Source organism: Falco rusticolus, chromosome 4 (genome assembly GCF_015220075.1).
Source record: "Falco rusticolus isolate bFalRus1 chromosome 4, bFalRus1.pri, whole genome shotgun sequence".
Classification (NCBI taxonomy): Eukaryota; Metazoa; Chordata; class Aves; order Falconiformes; family Falconidae; genus Falco; species Falco rusticolus.
The window spans coordinates 28,187,669-28,208,055 of NC_051190.1; the positions used below are offsets into that span (position 1 = coordinate 28,187,669).

General features: G+C 53.1%; 1 protein-coding gene across 7 annotated transcripts in view; it reads right to left on the minus strand.

Moving 5' to 3' along the window:
• LOC119147147 (myosin phosphatase Rho interacting protein) overlaps positions 1-20,387 on the minus strand; it is an 82,038-nt gene that overhangs the window by 11,055 nt on the left and 50,596 nt on the right. For 5 of the 7 annotated variants that reach the window (XM_037385767.1, XM_037385764.1, XM_037385766.1 and 2 more), the window contains 9 exons: positions 19,209-19,350; positions 18,531-18,647; positions 15,954-16,010; positions 14,578-14,646; positions 14,264-14,353; positions 13,729-13,838; positions 8,702-9,287; positions 7,664-7,780; positions 795-4,676 (listed from right to left, as the gene is read on the minus strand). In XM_037385767.1, the coding sequence (XP_037241664.1) occupies positions 795-4,676; positions 7,664-7,780; positions 8,702-9,287; positions 13,729-13,838; positions 14,264-14,353; positions 14,578-14,646; positions 15,954-16,010; positions 18,531-18,647; positions 19,209-19,350 (5,170 nt within the window). The remainder of the gene's footprint in view (positions 1-794; positions 4,677-7,663; positions 7,781-8,701; positions 9,288-13,728; positions 13,839-14,263; positions 14,354-14,577; positions 14,647-15,953; positions 16,011-18,530; positions 18,648-19,208; positions 19,351-20,387) is intronic. The other 2 variants (XM_037385769.1, XM_037385770.1) reach the window with 1 other exon arrangement.

Below are 20,387 nucleotides of genomic sequence, written 5' to 3' on the forward strand. Positions count from 1 at the left end.
CTCCCTTGGTGCTGCCCAGAGTCCTCCACTGCCCTCAGCCACTTCCTAACTGGAAACGCTCCCCCATCAAAAGCCAAACACCAAACCCAAGGCTTTTTTTTTTAAGTCGCTGTACCACCTCAGGCTAGTTTGAGAGCCAGCCTGAGCAGCGGAGCAGTCTGAAGGATGGCATTTCTCTGCACCCAGCCTGGGTTCCCCTAACCATGTGCCGTTTGCGATGTAAGGAACCGCCGGTGTGCACCACCAGGGTGGTTCTCCTTGAAGCCTCGTGCAGAGGAGCTTTGCTACAGAGCATGGCATCCCTTCGCAGCTACTTTCCCCAGGAACATACGTTTTGAGATTGTTAAGTTTCCATTTCATCCTGCGTTTTTGACAGTGGCAGAGACAGACTGGAGATCTGATCAGACTGGGAAAGACAGAGTTGAGGAATGCTTTTAAAGGGAAGTCACAAACAAAATGTACACCTCAGGTAAACGCTACGGTCTTCGGATTGAAGGAGAACGTGACGTTATCAAGCTACTTTGAAACTCTCCCTCCCTCCACATGCAGAGACCACCTCCAACAACCAGCCCTCCCGCTGAGACCAAGCCCTCAGCAATGCATTTAGAATAGCCCAGCATGGAGGGAAGGGCAGCACCATGCTTTACAGAGGCTTTCTAACACCTTGGGGCTTCCTTCGGCACGCTGGCCCTTTTGGGGGACGCCCCTCGGTTCAGCAAGTGAACCCCAGGACCGAATGCACCCTCCTGCACACTCAGCAGCAAGAAAGCATAAAGCATCAAACATATCAAGACCTTTAAGTTTTCAAAGTCCTTCTGGTACTTTTCCCTCAAGGTGGAAGCGTTCCCCTCCAGATGTTTGTTCTCCAGCTCATCCCTCATGACATTCATCTGGGCCTCCAGCTCCTGGATGCGTTCCCTCAGGCCGTGCATGGAGTCCAGCTCACTGTCGGGGCCCTGCCCAGTGCCCCCCGCCTCACCGGCCACCCAGGGGTCCCCACCACCTGGGCCCGCCGTGGGCGATGCCTCCGGGTGCTGCCTCTGGTACTCATCCAGGGTCTCCTGCAGGCGCTGCAGGTTCTGGCTGTAGTGCTCCTGCAGCGCCTGCAGCTCCTCGCCGTGGATGACCTGCAGCTCCTTGATCTTGGCCTGGAACTTGTCCTCCAGCATCTGCATCTGCTCCAGGTGATACCGCTCCATGTTCTGCTTGTCACGGACAATGGCATCCAGCTGGTTGAGGCTCTCCGTCCTCTCGGCCTTCAGAGCATCCTCTGTCCTGTTTAGTTGCTCTATCACATTTCGAATCTCCTCCTCATACCGTCCTTGTAACTCGCTCAAGCTCTTGCTGTGTTTGTGCTCCTCTTCCTCCAAGAGCCTTCGCTGGCTGTCAAGCTGGGACACCTTTGCTTTGAGATCGGCGTTCTCCCTTTCCAGCATGGCGATCACCTCGCCGTACTCACCCTGCTGCTTTCGGAGCAAGTCCTCATACTCATCCCGAAGGAGAGAGACTGTTTTCACGCGCTCCTGGCAGAGCGCATCCATGCTCTGTAAGGACTCCTTGTAGGACTTCATCTCTCTCTCGTACTCCAGCCGGACTTTGCAAGCGGCGTAACAAACCTGAGCCTGAACAACTGCATCATGGACTAACAAAGAGGAATACCGTTCAAGGTCTCCCATGCACGAATGATAGGAAAGACTCTCAGATATCTTCAGGAGCTTCTGACAGTCTCTCATTGCCTCCTCGGGAGGCAGAGAGAGTAAGGCAACAGAGATCTCCTTCAGAACATTCGCTTTGTCCTTTAGTTGTTGGGCGAGATCTTCCTGAATGGAAACAAGAGCTTTGCTACTGCACTCTGGCAGGCTGCCGATCTCCTCCACCTTGGCTAGTTCCTGACACGGCACCATTTGGAGACAGCTCCCGTCCCAGGAGATTTGGGCTCTTTCTGAAGCATCTTTTTGAATTTCAAGTGCTTCAGAAATCTGGTGCATAACTCCGTCAAAATCAGGAGTCCTGTACGCTTTGATGATCTCCTCCAACATGCACTTATGCTGCTGGAGAGCCGTTTTGGTATTATGGAGGTCTTCTTCGATTGTTTTTAATCTCTGATGAAAAGATTCTCTCATTTTCTGTGCAACAAACCCGAGTTCTGCCTTGACCAATGTGGCATCTGCTACAGCACTGAGAAAACACGGAGAAGGGCCCAAACCTGTTGTTTCTGTTTTGCCCTCAGTTTCTCCTTCTCTGGTGCTCAAGTGGGCTCTCAGCTCCTCCACCTGGCTCCAGAACTCCCCTTCCAGCAGCAGCTTCTTAGATAGGACGCTGGCCAAATCAACGGCTGTATGAGAAACATTTGCTGGCTCCAACAGAACCACCTCAGCCGTTCCCTGCATCTCTCTCAGAAGCTGAGATATCTCAGAGCTTGCATTTTTCAAAGACTCCGCTATTTGGTTGATGAGAGAGGCCTCAAATGCCACTCTCTCGGAAAGCCATCTCAGCTGGCTGGCGTCAAACATCTCCGCTCGCTGCTCCTTGGGGACATGCTCCTTGGAGACACGCTCCTCTTCTCCCAAAAAAACTCCTTCTGGAGTGGAGCCTTCCGTGATAAGGCTATCGCTCTGCTGATACTCCGATGGGACTGGCGCCCCTCTCAAGGTGTAGATTGCGTTTGATAAGGTTGTTTCCATGCTGGACAGAGTAACGAGGAACAAATCGCCCTCTTTTTCCTTGTCTGATTCGGGCAAAGATCTTAGTTGCTCCCTACACTTCTCTAAGCAAGTCAGCGCTTGATCATTTTTCATTTGGAAACTTCCCAGCTCACTGACATGATTTTCTATGAGCTTGAACTTTTCCTGCCTCTCACTCTCCAGCTGTGAGATCAAAGAACTGACTTGGGATAAGCTGGTCTGAAGTTGTTCCCGCAGCTGAGACTCTGTGCTGGCCCACTGATGGTGAAGGGCGATGAGTGTCTCCTGATTATGGCCGTGCTGGCTTTCCAGCTTCATCGTTACATCTTTGAGTTTTTCCTCTGTAATATAAAGTTTGGTTTCCAGGGAATGGATGATGGAGAGATAGGTCTCAGAGTCGCTCGTTCCTGATGATGGGTAACCAAGAGCTGGCTCTGATGACATGCTTTCTTCAGACAGCGATCTGTCTTGGCTCGTGTCCGAAGAGGTACTGCTCGTCCAGTTTTTCTCCGATCCGTCTGGGTGGATGTACTTTTGGCACTGGATGCTTGAGAAACGGATTCTTTGCCTCTTGGCCCCCATGATTCCTACATCAGGCTTTGCTAAGGCTTTCTGAACCAACTCTTGGTCCTGGAGCTCTACAGCTTTGGACGGGGAGCCAAACTCCTCCGCTTGCCTCTGGCTGGTCTGGAGAACCTCATCGTCCTCCTCCTTCAGTGCGTAACTCAGAGCTGGGAGGACATCCTGAGTTTGCAGGGTCTGCCCTGGTTGGGATGGATGACTTTCGTCAGCCTCAAGACTGGGGCCAAGGTCTTCCACCTCCTCAGCACACAGACCTGTGCCTACACCAGCTAATTTCTTTAAAGCCTCCTCCTTGGCCTTTAGCTTTACTTTAGTCTCCTCTAAACTGCTATCTAAAGCAACCATTTTAACCAAAGCCTCACTGAGATCTTGATCTTTCTTCTCCACAATTCTCAAGTGCATTTCCTTAACGTGTCTCAGCTCTTCTTCTTTTTCTTTCAGCACCTCCTGCACACCCTGGAACTGATCCGACACCTCCTCGAACGATTGCTCCAGATTGTGGTAGTTGGTCTCTTCCATCTTCAACTTGGCTTGCAGCTTCGCAACTTCATTATCTGACTCGGCAACCTGATTCATGAGCTCATGGAACCGACATTTGATCTGATCTCTCTCTCTTTCAAGCTCCTTGATGTGCTCTGCGAGTTTCTGGATGCTGGCCTCCTTCATCACCAGCTGCTCCTCCAGCTGGTGGACGAGCTCACTGCCTTCAAATTTTGCACTCAGTTTCTCCTTCTGCAGAATCTCCATTTGCTGCTCGCTGTTTTGCAGCTGGTTCTCGTACTCGTTGGCCTTATCCTCCACCTCCTTCAGACTCCGTATTAAAACCTGCTTTTCCCTCTCACAGCTCTCCAGCAGAGCCTCGTAATTCTTCTGCAGCTTCTCCTCCATGAGGATCCGCGCTTGCTCACTAGCATTCAGCTGCCTGCTCAGGTCCGCGATCCTGTCTTGGAGCCGCTGGACCTCCTTCTGGTGGTCCCTTTGCAAAGCCTGCTGCATCTCCAGGTCCCGCAGCTCCTGGGTCTTCTCCAGGAGGAGAGCCTCTGCGCTCTTCAGCTTCTGCTCGCTGGCCTTCAGCTGGGAGCTAAGCGTGGCCTCGCTGTGCTGCCACTCCTCCAGCTGCTCTTTGGCTTTCTCCTTCTCGCTCCTCAAGTCGCTCTTGAGCTTGGCCAGGGTCTGCTCCTTGATGGAGAGCTCGGCCGCCGCGTTACTGAGCCTCGCCTGCAGGCTCTGAATCTCGGCTTCGTGGTGCCGGATCACGTCCTTGGCCTCGGCATAGCTGCGCTTCAGCGACTGAATCTGCTGATTGATCAGCTCTTGACGCTGGCATTGGGCTTCCAGCTCGCTTTGGAGGTCTTGGTTGACTTTATGGAGCCTCTGCCAGGCACCTGATGGCGAGGCGGCCACCTCGGTCTTAAAAAAATTGATTAAATACTAGATTAGTAACACTCTTGGCTCTCCCTTCTGAGTGTCACACCTCTGGCCAGGCAGGCCATGGAAAACCTCCTTGCAGCGATTTGGCTGCTACCCACATGCTCCAATTGGGATGATTTGTTCTTGGCACAATTTTTTTTTGTTTGTTTTAACCAACGTTTTTGGTTGGTTTTTTTTTGAATGAGCGACAACTGCTCTCCAGTAACAGAAAACACGGACCACAACATCAAAACAGCTGTACAGTAACAGGCTAAAAGGGAAATAAAAAACCCAAAATCAAATAGAACCAAAAAACAATGAAAAAGAAACACCAGCAGTAAAACAGAGACGACAGACGAGAGAAAACCAGGAGGGGTGAGAAGGAGGAGGGGATGGGAACAGGGCGAGGAGAAAGGAACTGCTTTTTTAGCATGTTTGTTTTGTTGTGAAACAAAAAGTGCACAGTTCAGGTAACACAGTCCTACCGACCAAAAGCAACAACAGAAAGTGAGGTGACAGCAAATGACATCACATCCCACCCAGATGCAGGGAGACAGGACAGCCGGCGTGGCGATGTCATTTCTGTGATTGCCAAACAGGACTTAGTGGCTGCTCATCGTGTTAAAGAGATGTTGTTATGCTAAAGTTTAAGACTAGGGAGGATCTAATTTCTCTACCTGCAAAAAAAAAAATCCAACAAAGGACAAAATAAAAAGCCTGGCAAGTGAAGGGAGGGAAAAAGTGTGATGAGAACATAAAATAAAAGAAACCAACCTTTGTGAGATGCAAACCAAAGCAATGTAGCATGCAAAGAGAAAACTCACAGACAGAGTCATGCAAAAGGCAACAGAAATTATGTATCTTTAAAAAAAAATACACAGACAGGAAGAGGCGAGAGAAGCACAGCGTGAAGCCTAAGAATTTGGCCTGCCTTGCTGTACTCTGGTTGCTGATAAGGAAAGCCCACAGATGTGACACTCAGTTATGTTAAGTTAAATTTCATGCTTTACACCAACATCATGCAAGAACATCCACCCGGGACAGGTTAGTACGTGACCCCTCCCGCCCACTGTGCCCAGAGCTGCGGCACATCTCCGTTTGTGGGGAGCAGGAGCCCCTGTCACTTCTCCCAGTAGGGTTCCAAGTCGGGGTGCCCCGTCCCGAGGAAGCTCAGAGTGAGAGAGGGGTTACACGAGGCCAGAGAGGCTTCGGTGCACAGCACATGCATCAGGGTGGGTATCTCAGCGGCTGCCTTACGAAATGTGCGGCATCTTTTGTGTCGGGGCACTGCTTGGGGGTCCATATGGGGCTGGTCATGCTGCCAAGGGGGGGTTGCTGCCCCCTGGACAGCTCAGGAGAGATGGGCTGGCAGCAGTCAGGCTCCTCCATTGCCCCTCCCCACAGACAACATAGGAACCTCTCCGAAATCAGGCATGATGGAGATACGGAGCACATGAAATTCAGAGGGTCCGCCCAAAAAAATGCTGTGATGTTTGCCCACAGTCTGGGGTTGCAGACCCCCGCCCCCCATGATTCCAATCCCTCCACCTCAGCAGGGTTTGGTGGGGTTACTCCCTTCTGCAACAGGACTTTAATCCCTCCACTCCCAGAAAAACGTAAGGGAAATCCCCAGAACAATTAGACCAGAGCAAGCAAAAGCCTCCAACCCTTCCAAAAACCCTCTCCAACTTCTAGGTCAAAGTTTGGGTCACTTCTCACTGCAGCAATGATTTGCTCGGCCCTTCTGTAGACTTGCTCCCCCTCCTCCTATTGAGGCGCTATGGCCAACTTCAACACAGCCAATCTGACAGTGGATTCAGCATCCAGCTTTTAGCCCCAATCCCTGATTTTTCTGGGCTCCAGGCAAAGGGAGGTCGGATGTCTTTGCCCCAGGGAAGCGGGAGTTAGTTACTCTTCCAACACTGCCAAGTGAAAATGGAAATCCTCCAAGCAAGTGCTGTCAGCTCGGGGACTCCAGAAATAAATGCGCTGTTAATAACTCCTCCAAGGAGATCTCCGGCGAGGAAGGCAAGATGCCCCCCTGCCTGGGCTGGCTCCACTGCCTGTGCAACTTCTTCAGGGGTTGTTTTTCCCGTGAGAAATAAGGACAGAAGGTTCAGCGTCAACACCAGGTTTGCTACCACAGGCGTGCAGCATGCAGCCACGCGTGGCCACTTTGATCCAGAGCCAGTTTGGCCAAGTAGATTTGAGCAGGTCAAAATTCTGTCCCTGCACAAAACAGAACTACGGACTCAGGAGAGCAGCCAGAAGCTGCCCTTTATGTGTCATGGCTCCTCTGGGCACGGACACTCCCAGAGGAAAGGCGAGAAAAAGTGCATTTTGTTTGGAGGAGGGGAGGAAAGGCTTCCCAAAAGACTCCCGTCTCTTTTTCCCCGAGCCTCCAAAACACCCTTCTCAGCTCTGCTGAGGAAAGGCATCTTATAACAGAAGAAACACCAAAGTGATCCAAGACACCAGGTCGTCCCGGTGCAAAGCCCACCCGGGCTGTGGGGAAGGTGCTGTGCTGTGTTTGCCCATGTAACCGCCACACAAACCACCCATCCAGGAGCAACTGCTGGGCTCCACGATGCTTAGAAAGGCTCATGTGCACCCTGCTGCCCGAGGGGAACATCTGGGGCACAGAAACGGGGCAATAGCTGTTGCATAGACAAACACAGTACAGGAGGGATCAGAGGTGGACTTTGCTGAGGTCCCATCCGTCTGCCATGGCTGTGTTTTGTTTTCCCTCGAGGACACCAGTAGGTAATGCTACCTTCTGTCTACTGCATCCCAGATCAGAGGTTTTGTTAAGCATGACTCCAGTAAGGCTACAGAATCAGTAGTATTTGCAAAAAGGTCAAATCTGTTGGAGCCACTCTGTGGTGCACATCTCTGCACCCTCTCTGATGTCCCCTAGACTGAAGCCCACCAGGGTCCCCCTCGGGCACAGAGGAAAATGGGTTTCTCTCTCCTCCCCACGTTCCTACCTGCAACACGTAGCCCTCCCGGGCGCTCTGCTCCCGTCCCAGTGCCACTTTCAGCTGGTCCTGCAGGTGCCGGTTCTGCTCCAGGAGCTCCAGGGCCTCCTTCTGCTTCTGCTCCAGCTGGAGGGACACAAACAGGGACAGTATCCAGGGAGTGGGCAGGGGGTTGGCCATACGGAGCAAGCAGCTCGGAGGGGATGTGGAGCAGAATGAACGGGACTTCGGATGGCACCGCTACTTTGCTCTGCTCTGGGATCTGGATTTCATTTTGCCAGGCAAAATCCCTCCCCCCCGAAAGAACTACGTTATGAGTTAGTTTACTTTCTAAAGGCTCACTGCAGCAAAGGATGAACGGCACCAGCTCGTGCCAGGCGGGACCCTGGCAAATCCCAGCCTGCTTCAGATCAGCGATACTCCTGATTATTGCACGCCTGCACCCCTTTCATTCCTGCTAATACACCTTAATCCCAACTAACAACAACCTTTGTTACCCCAGCCATGGACCTCTTCCAAGTGAGCTGAGTCTCCTCCTTCCTTTTCCCAAAATCCTAAGATTGTTTGATGTAGGCTCCACAAAAAGGGAACCTTTGTGGTGCGTGCTACAACTCTGCTACAGCCAGTTTACAGCTTTGTAGACATAACTGCAGACGCAAATCTCTGCAGCTGCAGAGCCATGCAGAATTACGAGCCTGAATTCAGAGCCTGGTCCATGCCCATCAGTTGTACCCATCCCATCAGAGCAGGCTGGCTAGCAGCCAGCAGGGGTGGGGGCTGGGAGGGGGTAATGAAGTACCACTCTTGCAAGAACAGCCCTGTTTGCAACCGTGGGAACATGAAAGCTGCTGGCAGGGCTGAACGGGAACGGATGCGGATCTGTGCCCTGCCAGCTCCCCAGGGGACTCCACAGCATCCCTACTCGTTGCTATTACAAAGCAGGAATAAATGCAGCTTTTTGAAGCCTTGCTCAGGCTTCCTACAGTTACTGCAGTGGCCTGAAGGCCATTTCAGCAGGCAGCCTGCACCCCACACATGCCGCTTTACCTCCTTCTCCAACAGTGTGGTCAAGTGCTGCTTTGTCAGCCCCTCGTCCCGGTCTTCAGCGTGGGCGAGGTGCAGGGGTGTGATGGGGATCTGCTTCTCCTCCCGCAGCGGGGTGGTCTCCACCTGGTGCCAGCGCTGCTCAATCTCTACGTGGACATTCTGCAGTTTGATGTCTGCTGGGACGGGCAGGATCCGGTCCACCTCCATCCTTAGTGCCTCTTCTGACCCTGCCCCGTCCACAGTATCGATCATCTCAAAGCGCTTGCGCCTCTCCTCACGCCGCCGGGCCCGCTCCCGCTCCAGCTCTCCCGGGTCGGCGTCGGTGGCACCAGTGTCCCTGGGGAAGGCGGCAGAGCCGCTACTGGAGGAGTCTGCAGCGTTTGCACGCTCCTGCACCAGGGCTTGCTGGATGGGGCGAAACTCAGCCCAGTCAAAGGTCTTGGACCGTCCTTCTCGCCGGCGCTCGCGGGCACGGCTCCGCTTCTGCTCCGGGTCCAGCTCAGCTTGCTCTGCGTCTGGCTTCTCGCTCGGCTTTGGACCAGTCTCGAAGGAAGAACTTGTTTTACTTTTCTCTTCCGGCAGGGAGCTGCGAGGACAGAGAGAGGGTGAAGGAAGGCGTCAGTGGGTGCTCAAGTTGGCCAGGCGCTCCCACGCATGCCTCAAAGAGCTGGGTGGAAAGGGGCTGCTGGAAGCCCAAGCCAATACCAGGTGGGTGCCCCCCTACCCCTCCCGTCCCCTCGCCCCTCAGGCGCAGGAGCCACCGCTGCCCTTCCCCGGGGTCACGCTGGTGCGCAAAGCCTTGGTGCAAGCAGCCCCGGCTGCTCCCCAGCACGTCCCGGCCCCCGGCGAGCGGCCGATCCCAACCTCGCTCCTCCTTGGCAGCCACCCCCGGGCTAGGGACCACGACCCAGCAGCCCCCCACGGCTGAGGCACAACCCTGAGCTGTCCTGCCAGGTGGGGAAGAGGCTTCCAAAGCTCCTGCGGCACCAGCCGGCCGGCCAGCCGCCCGCCTCCCCGGCTGCGGGGCTCCATGCACACACGCCGGTCACCGCGGCCATAGTCACGTGCTGGCAGGGAGGATGCCACCAGTCCCACCAAAGTCGGTCTGGCTTCGGAGCTGCGGGGTGGAGAAGCACAGAGCAGCTCCCACAGGTCTTGGGTAACAGGGGGAAGGTGCTCCTTGAGCTTGCCAAAGTCGGGGTATTAACGGGTCGAAAACTTCTCTGTGCCGCTATCTGCACTGAAGGCACAGACCTCCCCCGGGGAAACCTGCCTGTGGGCAGCACGGGCAGCACGGGCAGCCACCCCGGCACGGGCGTTGCACGCCGTACGCACAGTTGTTGGTGCAGCAAGGAGAGCAAGAGTTACTCAACACACCGTGGAAGTCACTGAAAATGTCGATTTCTCAAGCAAGGAATGATTTTTAGTGCTGAGTTAGAGGGTGGTGGGTTGAGAGGGGAGACATACTTGTCAAGCAAGGGAAGTTAACAGGGGAAGGCAATACCGTTTCCAAACCTACAGATAATCCATAATGCAGTATTAGCTTATTAAACGTAGACATGCCAGCCTTGTAACATGCAGATCAAAATTAAAAAAGAAAACAGCAGTATGCTAAGTTGGCAGAAGCCCGTTCTGAGGGAGCGGCAGGCATTTGCTGAACCCTCTTTGCTATCAGAAGCCCCCGAGATGCCTCCCGAGGTGCAGCCTTGCTGCTCAGGCTGACTTCTGGCTCTCCCTGCTGCCAGCACCACCACGGCATCCCTCCGGGCTTCAGCCTCCAGTGCAGCCTTGACAAGCTTTCTAGAAGGGTGCAGTGGGAAGAGCTGGAAAGCAGCTCCCCGGGCCCTTTGCTGCAGGCACATCACCGCTAACGGGGCTCTGACCCACGGGACCGCATGCACCGAGACTGCCGCGACCGGGAGGGAGCAGCAGCAGCATAGCTTCTCCTCCTGCCTCCGTAACACACCCCAGCTCCTGCAGCCAACAACCTCAGGTATGTGCATACGCCCAAAACAAAGAATGGAGCAGAAGAGATGACTCTGCATGGGTCCAGGGCTAGTATCTTCCGATGCACCACAGGCTCAGTAGAGCTGGGTTTCAAGAAACTCTGGCAGTTACAGGCTAAAACCAGCTCAGAGAGAATTCCTTCTTCAGCTCTGTCACTTGCAGCTAATAAAATAAACCCAAAAGGCACCACGATGGAAACCACCTTGCTCCTCAGCCATTAGAAGATATTGCACGACTCCAAAGCCAGGCACTCAATCTGGAGTCAGTTAGCGATTAGAGCTGCATTTTAAATAAGTAAAGCGGGGAAGAGGTCGAGTCTTAAAATGGAGCAGAGCACTAGGAAATACAGGGTGTCCTGGGGCCCCTCGGATGTTGTTGAGAGACAGAAATTACACTGTTCTAAAATACCCGTGAAGAATCTCAGCATTTCTGGAGGCAGCATCTCTCGCGAGCTCCTTTCTCCTCTACTGCTTCCCAAAGGGCACGGGATGTGTGTCAGGGAGCGGAGGGGCAGCCACTGGGAACTGAGTGAAGAGACTCAGAAGGCTGACCCGAAGTGTCTCGCTTCATCTCCCGCAAGTGCCCCATGGCAATTAATTCTGCTTAAGCATTTCACGTCTCCGCCATCCCAGACAAAATGAAGCCACATCACATGGGAGGAGGGGGTCTTGGCCTCATAATGGTATTTATAGGTCAAAACAAAAAGGTTTTATCTTTTAATACAGGTGGCTGCGGGAGTGGTGCGAGCTGAGCACGCCGTGGCAGTGTGCAAGAAGCACACGAAGGCTGCAGGGAACTGGGGGAGCGCTGGGGAACTCGCACCGCAGCTGCGAGCTGAACAAGGACCCAGCGCTGAAGCAGCCACCTTCTTTCTTGTGGCTATTTTATACCTGCGTGGTCATCGTCAGCAGAGTGTAATTAAGTGTCTCTGCAGACTGCAGGGCACTGCTGAGGACAGGGAACAGCACAGCATCTGCCCCCACCCCAGGTGCTGACGCACACAGCAATATAAACAGTAATTAGGACTCGAGCAACCGAGAAAACGTGTGTTTGGCTCGGTGGAGACATGGCAGTGGGTTAATGAGAGCCACAGGAGAGGGCGGCAGGAGTGTGCAGAGTCAGACTGGCCCCAGGGATGGGGTGAACACCGCTGCCCTCCCGGCACAGCCCAGCATCCACACTGACTTCCCTCTTGCACCCTGGCTGCGCTCTGCAGACATTCACCACCTCTCCATCACGAGCCTTTGGCAGTCTGTCCTTTGGCTTCCCAGCAGCCCTGTTCCCAAGCCGCTCCCCAGGTGTGGGTGTTAATGACGTGCCCCAAGCCAGGCGGGACGGGCTGGGATCCCCCGGCACACGGCAAAGGGCTTGTGAGCAGGCAGCAGGTGAACACAGCCCTGCTTCACACACGGCACAGCCCTGCAGCTCACAGCAACAACTCAGCAACGTGACTAACCCACGCCAGACCCTACCCCATCTACAACCAGCTCAGTGGAAAACACCAGAAGCGCACCCTCTTCTTCCCCAGCTGGGGGACTGAGAGTCACCTTCTACTTATGCAGCGTAACAAGTTACTGCCCAACTGGTACCCACGCTTGGACCCTCCCATGAGGGTGAGCCAAGTCAAACCACTTCATGTGGGCTTGGGGCAGATGCAAAGACAGTGAGCACAGGACCACCGTGCTGCAGTAACCTGTTAGGCTATAAATACAGCTGGTTCTTTACAGGCAGAGAGGTCCCCTCAAATCTCCTTGGTCTTCATCTTCATATCTAGTCACATCGGAAGATACCAGTGTGGGAAAATCAAGTGTCAAGACCAGGTTGCTTCTTCCCTTCTCTCTGGCTTTTATTTAAAGACAAAAAAAAAAAAAAAAAGGGGGTGGGGTGGGGAGGAGGGGGACGGCGAAAAAAGAAAGAAAAATAAATGGAAACTGCAGGCCTTCCCATCCGAGGTGCAGAAAGGAGGAGCATGCAGTGAATCACGAGATATACAAACCACAAAACGTTAATACAGGAGAGAACACAGTTTTCCAACCTGGGCTTCAGCACGGATAGTTTCAAAGAGAAGTTTTTCCTGGGATTGCATGGAAATCAAACATACACAGGAGTGAGGAGAGAGGTGGCTTCCCCGAGACCCCCACGAGATCCACCAGAGCTCGGGCAGGGCTGGGAAAGAGTGGCTGAGTGCCAAGCGGGATGGGGAAGGAGAGGCTGGAGCATCTCCAGGTCAACAGCACCAGGTGAGAAGAGCCATTCCATCAACGCTGGGACAAACCTGGCAAAAACCTGCTCGTTGCAGCTACGGTAAGGACAGGAGATGGAGTTAACGGTGCGGCCGTGTCCACGAAGCCTGTAAGAGGTGGCCCGTACGAATGTGGCTGGCACGGTTAGCTGTGAGGTCAAACACCCTTCACCCGCAGCCACAAGTGCTCACAGAAGGTACTCTGTGAAGCAGGGGGTCCCTTCCTCTGGCACTGACAGCAGGAGGAGACGCGAGCATTACTAAGGCACAAGGGGAAACAAGCTGCGGCAGCTATCTGGAAGATCAAAAGAGGAGGGAAGACGATCTGCTGGCTGGAGTTTAAAATATATCAGAGCCAAACAGCTTCTAAATTGAACCCTGGGCTCGTGCTGCCGTGACCCGTGGAGGGGATGGGCAGCTCATGCTGAACAGTAGCCAGAGGAAAGGGGGAACCCAGCACAACTGAATCCAAGTGGTTTCACAATACCTGGTGGGAATCCAGAGGAGCCTTGATATAGGAACAGTATTTCATATTCCTATGCACAAATTAAAGCCACATTTTCAACCCTCTTTGAAATCTGCACGCGTAAGAGTAACTCAGCATATCAGCATCCCCACAAAGCGTATCCAAATTAAGCCCAGAGAGAGGGATGTGAGAACGCGCTGCAGCTTCCAGGAACAGACAGGCTCGGAAAGAGGGAAGAAAAGGGATAAGGGAAAAATTACTCCTGCATAGCAAACCAGACAAATGCAGGGGCTGCTAAACTCCCCCCTTTACCTTGTTACATCAGGAGCAGTGGTGGGGCGGACGTGCTTCATGATGGTCTGGATCCAGTTGCGACGAATGCCCGATGTCATGGCGGAGAGGGTGAACTCCCCTTCCTTCGTCTGTGGAGAGCAGGATCAGCTCAGAGCAGCTGATTGCAGACACCAGCACCTTCCCACCCCCCGCCATACCACCCTGCACCCAGCCCTGAGCACCCAGTGTGGGGCACTGCTTGCTGGCTGCATGGAGACCGCAGCCAGCCCCTCCATCCCCCAGCACACAGTGGGAATTAGCATTTCTCAGCAACCAGGCCGGTTTTGGCATAGCTGAGATCCTAAGGTAGACACAAAACCTTCCCATTCCCTCTTGCTCTTCCCCCAGCCAAAAAACTGGCTCTCCAACCCAAGGCTGCAGCTCTCTGGAGCACTGTGGGTGATGCCGAGTGGCCTCTCTTAGGTGCCACGGACGAGCATCTCCAAGTGGCAGCACAGCATGAGCCACCAGATCAACTGTCCTGCAGCCAGACTCTTCCTCAAGTTTTCCTTACGTGGATCTGGAAGCCGTAGTTTCGCTGAACCGGGTACTCGGTAACATCGTAGCATGTGGATAAATCAATTTCTCCATCCAGGTCAGCTGCCTGCAGAGGGAAGAGGTAAAATAAGCCGTAATGCTTTGCAAGCCCAAAGCATGGTGGGCTCACAGGGAGGGAAGCAGCAGGTCCTCAAGAAGCACAAAGCCCTGAAGGGCGATGCTCCAGGACCTTGACATCTGGGAAGACAACCCGTCAGGATCAGTTTGGGAGCACCTGTGGCTCCCCTGGATGCAGAGCGATGGGTAAACACCGATGGGGAAGACAATTACCTCCTCTGCCACGGAATCCCGGTAGTATCTCAGGCTCTGGTCAGTCAGCACAAACCAGTGCTTCTTCCACTAGGAAACAACCAAGACAGAGCAATGACAGTCCTGCACCTTCCCAAGCAGCGGGGCCTGAGCAGCCTGTCACAGGCCACCCAGCAGAGACATCCCGCAGGGAGGCAGCTCACAGCCTCTCCCCTCCCAGCTCCACACCCGGCTTCACCAACAGGCCCCCCGGGGGCGAAGGGGAGACCCGGACAGGCAGCAATGCAAGGGACACCGTGATGGTTTGCACCTCCAGGACCCTGATTTCCTCAGCACCGCTGCACCGGCAAAGTGCCAGACCCCCGGCAGCACCAACCCTGCGTGTGGCAGTGAAACACGGTGAGAGCCACGGGGGCAGCCGGAGCCTTCCTATTAGCTCTGCTGGCAAGGATGACGCTTTTAGTGATTGCACTTAACACCCTGGAGGGACTTTTTTTTAAAAAACCCCAAAACTCAAGAGTAAAACATTCATGCTGCAGATGAAGCAGCAGAATGAACGAAGAACCTAGGAACTGGGCTGGAGCCTGTTCTTGGCCCTTGCTCTACAGGAATATGCCTTCTGCACACTCCCGGTGAGGCACAGGCTTACCCAAGGCAGTTTCAGCTAACAAAGCGCTCGCTCCAGCAGCTGATTCTCCCTCTGGCTGCCTACAGCCCCAGGGCACAGCACACCAGTGGGGACACTCAGCGGAGCCCTGGCCACGGTGCTCACAGCCACGGGCAAGGTGCCCTCGCTCTTCCTCCATGGGCTGAGCAGGAGGGAAGCAAATCCAGGGAAGGGGCAGTTTGCAACCAGCTAGGGCACCCACGCTGCCTCGGCACACTGCCTGTCTCTGAGCCTTCGATAGGGCGGCACATCCCACATTCCTCCGGGAATGGACAGGAGGAAAGCGGCAGTGGCTGCTTCCCAGTGCCAACTCAGAGACATTTATTTATTTCTTGGCCTTGTCTTTTCTCCAGCACTCCAGAGACCTGATCTGAGCCTCATTACTGACGCCAAAGAGGTTGCTGGGTCGCAAGGGAGATGAGCCTAATAGAGAACAGGAACTTGAAACCAGTGCTGCTATTCAAGCTGCCCTGGCTCCCTAGAAACCCACGACACAATATCCAGCTGTGGGGCTTTGAAATCTCCCCGGGACAGAGAACCAGCTATTCCTGCTCCGAGACAAACACCGTTTGCACAGGGCTTGCACGCAGCCACTGCTGCCTGGCTCCAGAGAGTTGTACGAATTCCCTGTCAGTGTTCTGCCCAAGCACCTACAACTGGTTTCTCCCACTTGGAGCATCATTTTGAGATGTCAGAGAGAGCATCAGCCGCCAGAAACCAGGACTCTCACCTGTCCGTCCTCGTACTGCTTTGTCAACCAGCCCTTCTTGAAGTTCAGCAGGTCGGGCTGCAAGAAAGGAGAGAGGCGATCAGAGGGGTGGGAAGCATTTGTGCCCAAAAGACAACAGCAGCGGCTCGATAAAACACAGCGCAGCAATAGAAGAGGCTAGCAACAGTTTCATTAATAGAACTGTAGAATAGTTTGGGTTAGAAGGGACCTTTAAAGGTCATCCAGTCCAAACTGTATCATTGCACTGCGTGGTGGCTAACCGTTTGCTCCCAGAACAAGAGAGACCTGCTGTATGGTTTATTCAGGCTGTTTCCTTCCTAGCGTTTCTCTTGCAATTTCCTACTGCTACACCAGCATTACAGATGAAGGGAAACAAGGAACTGGCAAGACCGCAGGCAGTTTTGTCCCTCTATTATATATTATGAACGAAAAACTATGTGCTATCGAGGGAGCGGACAGACGCCAGCCTGAGCAGCCTCGGCTGTGATGCGGCTGCAGGCAATAAACCCACCAAGCCCCACCAGGACCTGCGGACGAGGCAGTGATAAGCCACGAACAAACTATAGAGAAAATTGCATTTGCAATGAGTACGTCCATCTCTGAAGGTGGCTGTGAGAGCTGGGAATCCTGATCTTAGCCCCAACCTATCCTGCGAGTGCAATACCACCACCGACCTGCTTCTTCCCTGCCAAAGTGCAGGTGGGTTCGTGCTCTTCCCTGCCAAAGTGCAGGTGGGTTCGTGCTCTTGGGGTCTGGGTCCTGTTAAAGCCCTTTCCTGTACTGCAGGAGAGCGTCAAGCAAATAATCTACATTTTGGATCAAAAATAACTGGCTCCCAACCATGCACTTTGCAGAGAAGGAAAACAGAAGGATTGCAAGAGTTACAGTTTTTCACAGGCTTGTTATTTATCAACTAGGAAGAAGCACAGGGCAAGAATCTTCCACAAAAGCAGATAAATCCCTCTTTAGCAGCATTCATACTACTTTACTACACCTCTTGGTTTTCTCCAAAATGTAAGCAAACCTGTAGGAGCATCCATGGAGGAACGGTGCTGCTAAGCAGTATATGCATGTGTTTCAGACTGGGCTGCAGCGACATGCTACAGAAGCACTGGAGGGGGAAGGTTTCTCCTGCAGGTCCTGCTCCTCCACAGAAACCCAGCTGCTTTCCCTGAGTGCTCGGGCAGGCAGGAGAGCACGGGCTTTGCCTGAAGCTGCAAAGCTGCTGAAGCATGAGAAGTTTGGGACCAGCTGCCACTGCAGGGTGTAGACATTAGAAACCCAAAACAGATGAAGCACTTGATGGAAGAGATACCCACGCAACACAAGCCACAGCTACAGAGCCTAACAAGGGATGAACTCTCCCTCAGCTTTTATCCTGATGGAAAACTGATCTGATCTGACACAGAGAACCCAATGGGTAGGGGAGAGTCTTGCAATCACCGCTGCAAGCCAGCAGGCGTGCACATTTTTCATATGTTGCCACTTTTATAACAGGAGTGGCACAATAAAGGTGTACTTAATGCCAAGGAAAAGGTTTTCTTCCCACTGACTGCATAATTTTCTTGTCTTCACTAGATGATGTGCTTTGCCATTTAACGTGCACTTACTGCACCTCTTTATTACCACCAAGAATTTAAAAATCACTCTTGTGGCTGTACAAGTCTACATGAAAAGCTACAGAAATGCCAAGCTACTGCATTTTTCTGAGAAGTCCTTGAACAGAAGCTGTCCATCCACAAAAAATGCAGCTTGTATTTACAATAGGTCTGTAATCTTTTTGAGAGATTAGCACGTGTATTTATTTTGTTCCTACAGAAGGGCGGTGAGAGGATAGCAATTTTGTGTTTGCTCTGTACTGTTTGCCTCCAGGTCTGGTGAGCATTTGAAATATGCAAAGGGAGGAAAGCTCAGGAGGGCAGGTTCAGCCCTTCCTCACAGCCTTCGTCCCACTCACACCCACTTGCAACTGCACAAACATCAAGGAAGAGGCATTAGAAAGCTGGGCCACGTTAGCTCTCTGAAAATGCATCAGTCATGACCCAGCACCTGGTCTGAGTCCAGAAAATTGCACTGACCCTCTGCTGAGCTGGAAATGCTGTGCTGCAGTCTCTGCCAGTTCAGGGGGACAGCACAGGGCAAAGAGGGGCTCTGGCCAGGCGAGGTGACCCAACATCTCCAGGGTGACCTACAGAATTAGGGTCTGACATACCAAGCAAAGCACTGAGGAAACGGAGCAATCCAGAGGAAAACAATTAGCAAAACGGGGATCTGCTTTCCAAGCTGCTGCTGTACTTTAAGGAAAAGGACTCCTCGCCAGACTCTGCATTTTAATTTCTGCAACAGTAGAAGGGAACAGGCGAAAAACACAGCTCTCCCCCTGCTGAGCCCCTGTGACTGTCAGGGTCAGTCACACCTGATTCAGGTCACTGAAACCTGCTCCAAATCTGAGTCCATCCCATGTCCTACGTGCTGGCTTTGGCGAAAGCAGCAGACAGTCCAGTTTTCTCTGGACCTGCCTGGGAAAGGCCCCTCACAGCCTCCCCCACCGCAGAGGACATGGCCCTGGTAGCTCACCGTCATAGAGGACTCTGTGGACCTTCTGTCCAGTGACTTTGCCCGGCGATGCGGGGACAGAGGAGATGCAGACACATCCAGGATGGCACCCACAGCTGCACCTTCGCAAGCGAAGTCCTGTGTAAACAGCATTAGCCCAGAACAGTGCAGGAACTAGGACAGCAAGTCCCACTCTCTTGGCTCATGGCACAAAAATCCACATTATTTAAGGGGCATCTCAGGCTCAGAACAAGTGTCATTTCATTGGCAATACTTTTTTTTTTGTCCTTTCAGGCATTAATTTGTTCCCAATATACCTAACCGCATCTGGGACTCTGAAGATTGCCTGTTTCTTTTGTTACTTCACCCCATCCTGATGTGTCCTGCCACGCCAGATCTGAAGTTTCCCTCTTTCTATTTTGGAGGAAGGAAAAAAAAAAAAAAAAAAAGACAACCTGATTTCCCACTCTGATCTGCAGCTGGGCCAAGGAAGCGGAGCAGCAAGCAGCAAACCAGCGCAGACTGAGCACCCACAGCGGTTTGGCTCCTGCATGTGCCTGCCTGCGACTCCAGATCCCCTGCTCCACACAGGGACAAATCCTATAGCTAAACCCTATAGCTAAACCCTCTGTGCTGGGCTGCCGGGTCCCAGGTGCCATCCTCCAAACCCCACGGTGAGACCTTGGCTGAGCAGCTTACCCGTTTCCGTGGGAAAACCCTCTTCTCGCTCCTGCCCTGCCGCGTCTCGCTGGAAAGGCCAGCCCCGGCCGACACATTCGTTTCCATGTGCTCCGCGTTCTCAATATCTAATGCCTCAAATTTTTCAATTACCTGGGATCGCCTGGAAAACAGAGAGAAAGGGGAAACCAAAGGCGGTTTAAAGACCAGAACAGCAACTGTGTTGAGCTGTACAATCCCACAAATGTAAGGCTGCAGAATTGCTTGACCCAGTGTTCGCTCACACTTGGCTTTGGGTCCCTGTTCCTCTGCAAGCTCCAGCATGCACAAATCCAGGGCAAAACACCCCGATCTGACATGTATCATTCTACCCATGGCCAAAGTGGGGAAAAACCTCATGCTACTCAGCTCAGAATAGTATTTCCTTAAATATTTAGAAAACCCTTGCAAAACCAGCAGTAACTTTTTACTTGTATATTTTACAGCCCTTTGAGAAGCAAGGATTATTGAACAGCTTTGACTTAAGCTTTGTCTTTACTCCCTAGCACTGCAGCTGGTGACGGCCCCCCAGGCCACAGAGCAGAGACACATCAGACCAAGCTGGGGTGCAGAGGTAACGGGTGGCTACGGGTTCACTGCAACAGCACCCTGCAAAACCTCAGCCCCACGCAGGTAACCTCCCCAGTGCTGCACTGAGTGAGGAGTGTCCGTAGATGCCTCCAGACAACGGGTCTGGCTTGCAGGCTGTGCCAGCTGAAGAGGCATGAAGAGATGAGGAGCAATCTGTGCAGGCACAACAGGGCACCCCCTGCAAAACCCCAGGGCTCTACCCTCCTCTCAAACTGGTCTGCAAAGCCAGTATGAACAGCAGGGAGCACAATGTGGGCTCTCAAACAGCACACCTTGGTGGCCCATTGCACCATGGCACTTATGTCTCCAAGGATGGAGGAGAACTATGAAAAAATGTGGATGGAGCTGGAGCCAACCCCGGACCAAGCCTACATGGGATGCTCCTAAGAAGGAGCAAACAACAAACCTTTGCAGGTGGAATTAAAAGCACCGTTTCAGCATGAAAAATTGCTCACTGACCCACAGGTGAGGAAATACTGGATTTTTCAAAGGACCTGCTGGTGTCTATGCTTGTGTGTCTAGCGGTTCGGGGGCAGGTATCAACCTCAGGGCTTTAATCACAACCTGGGA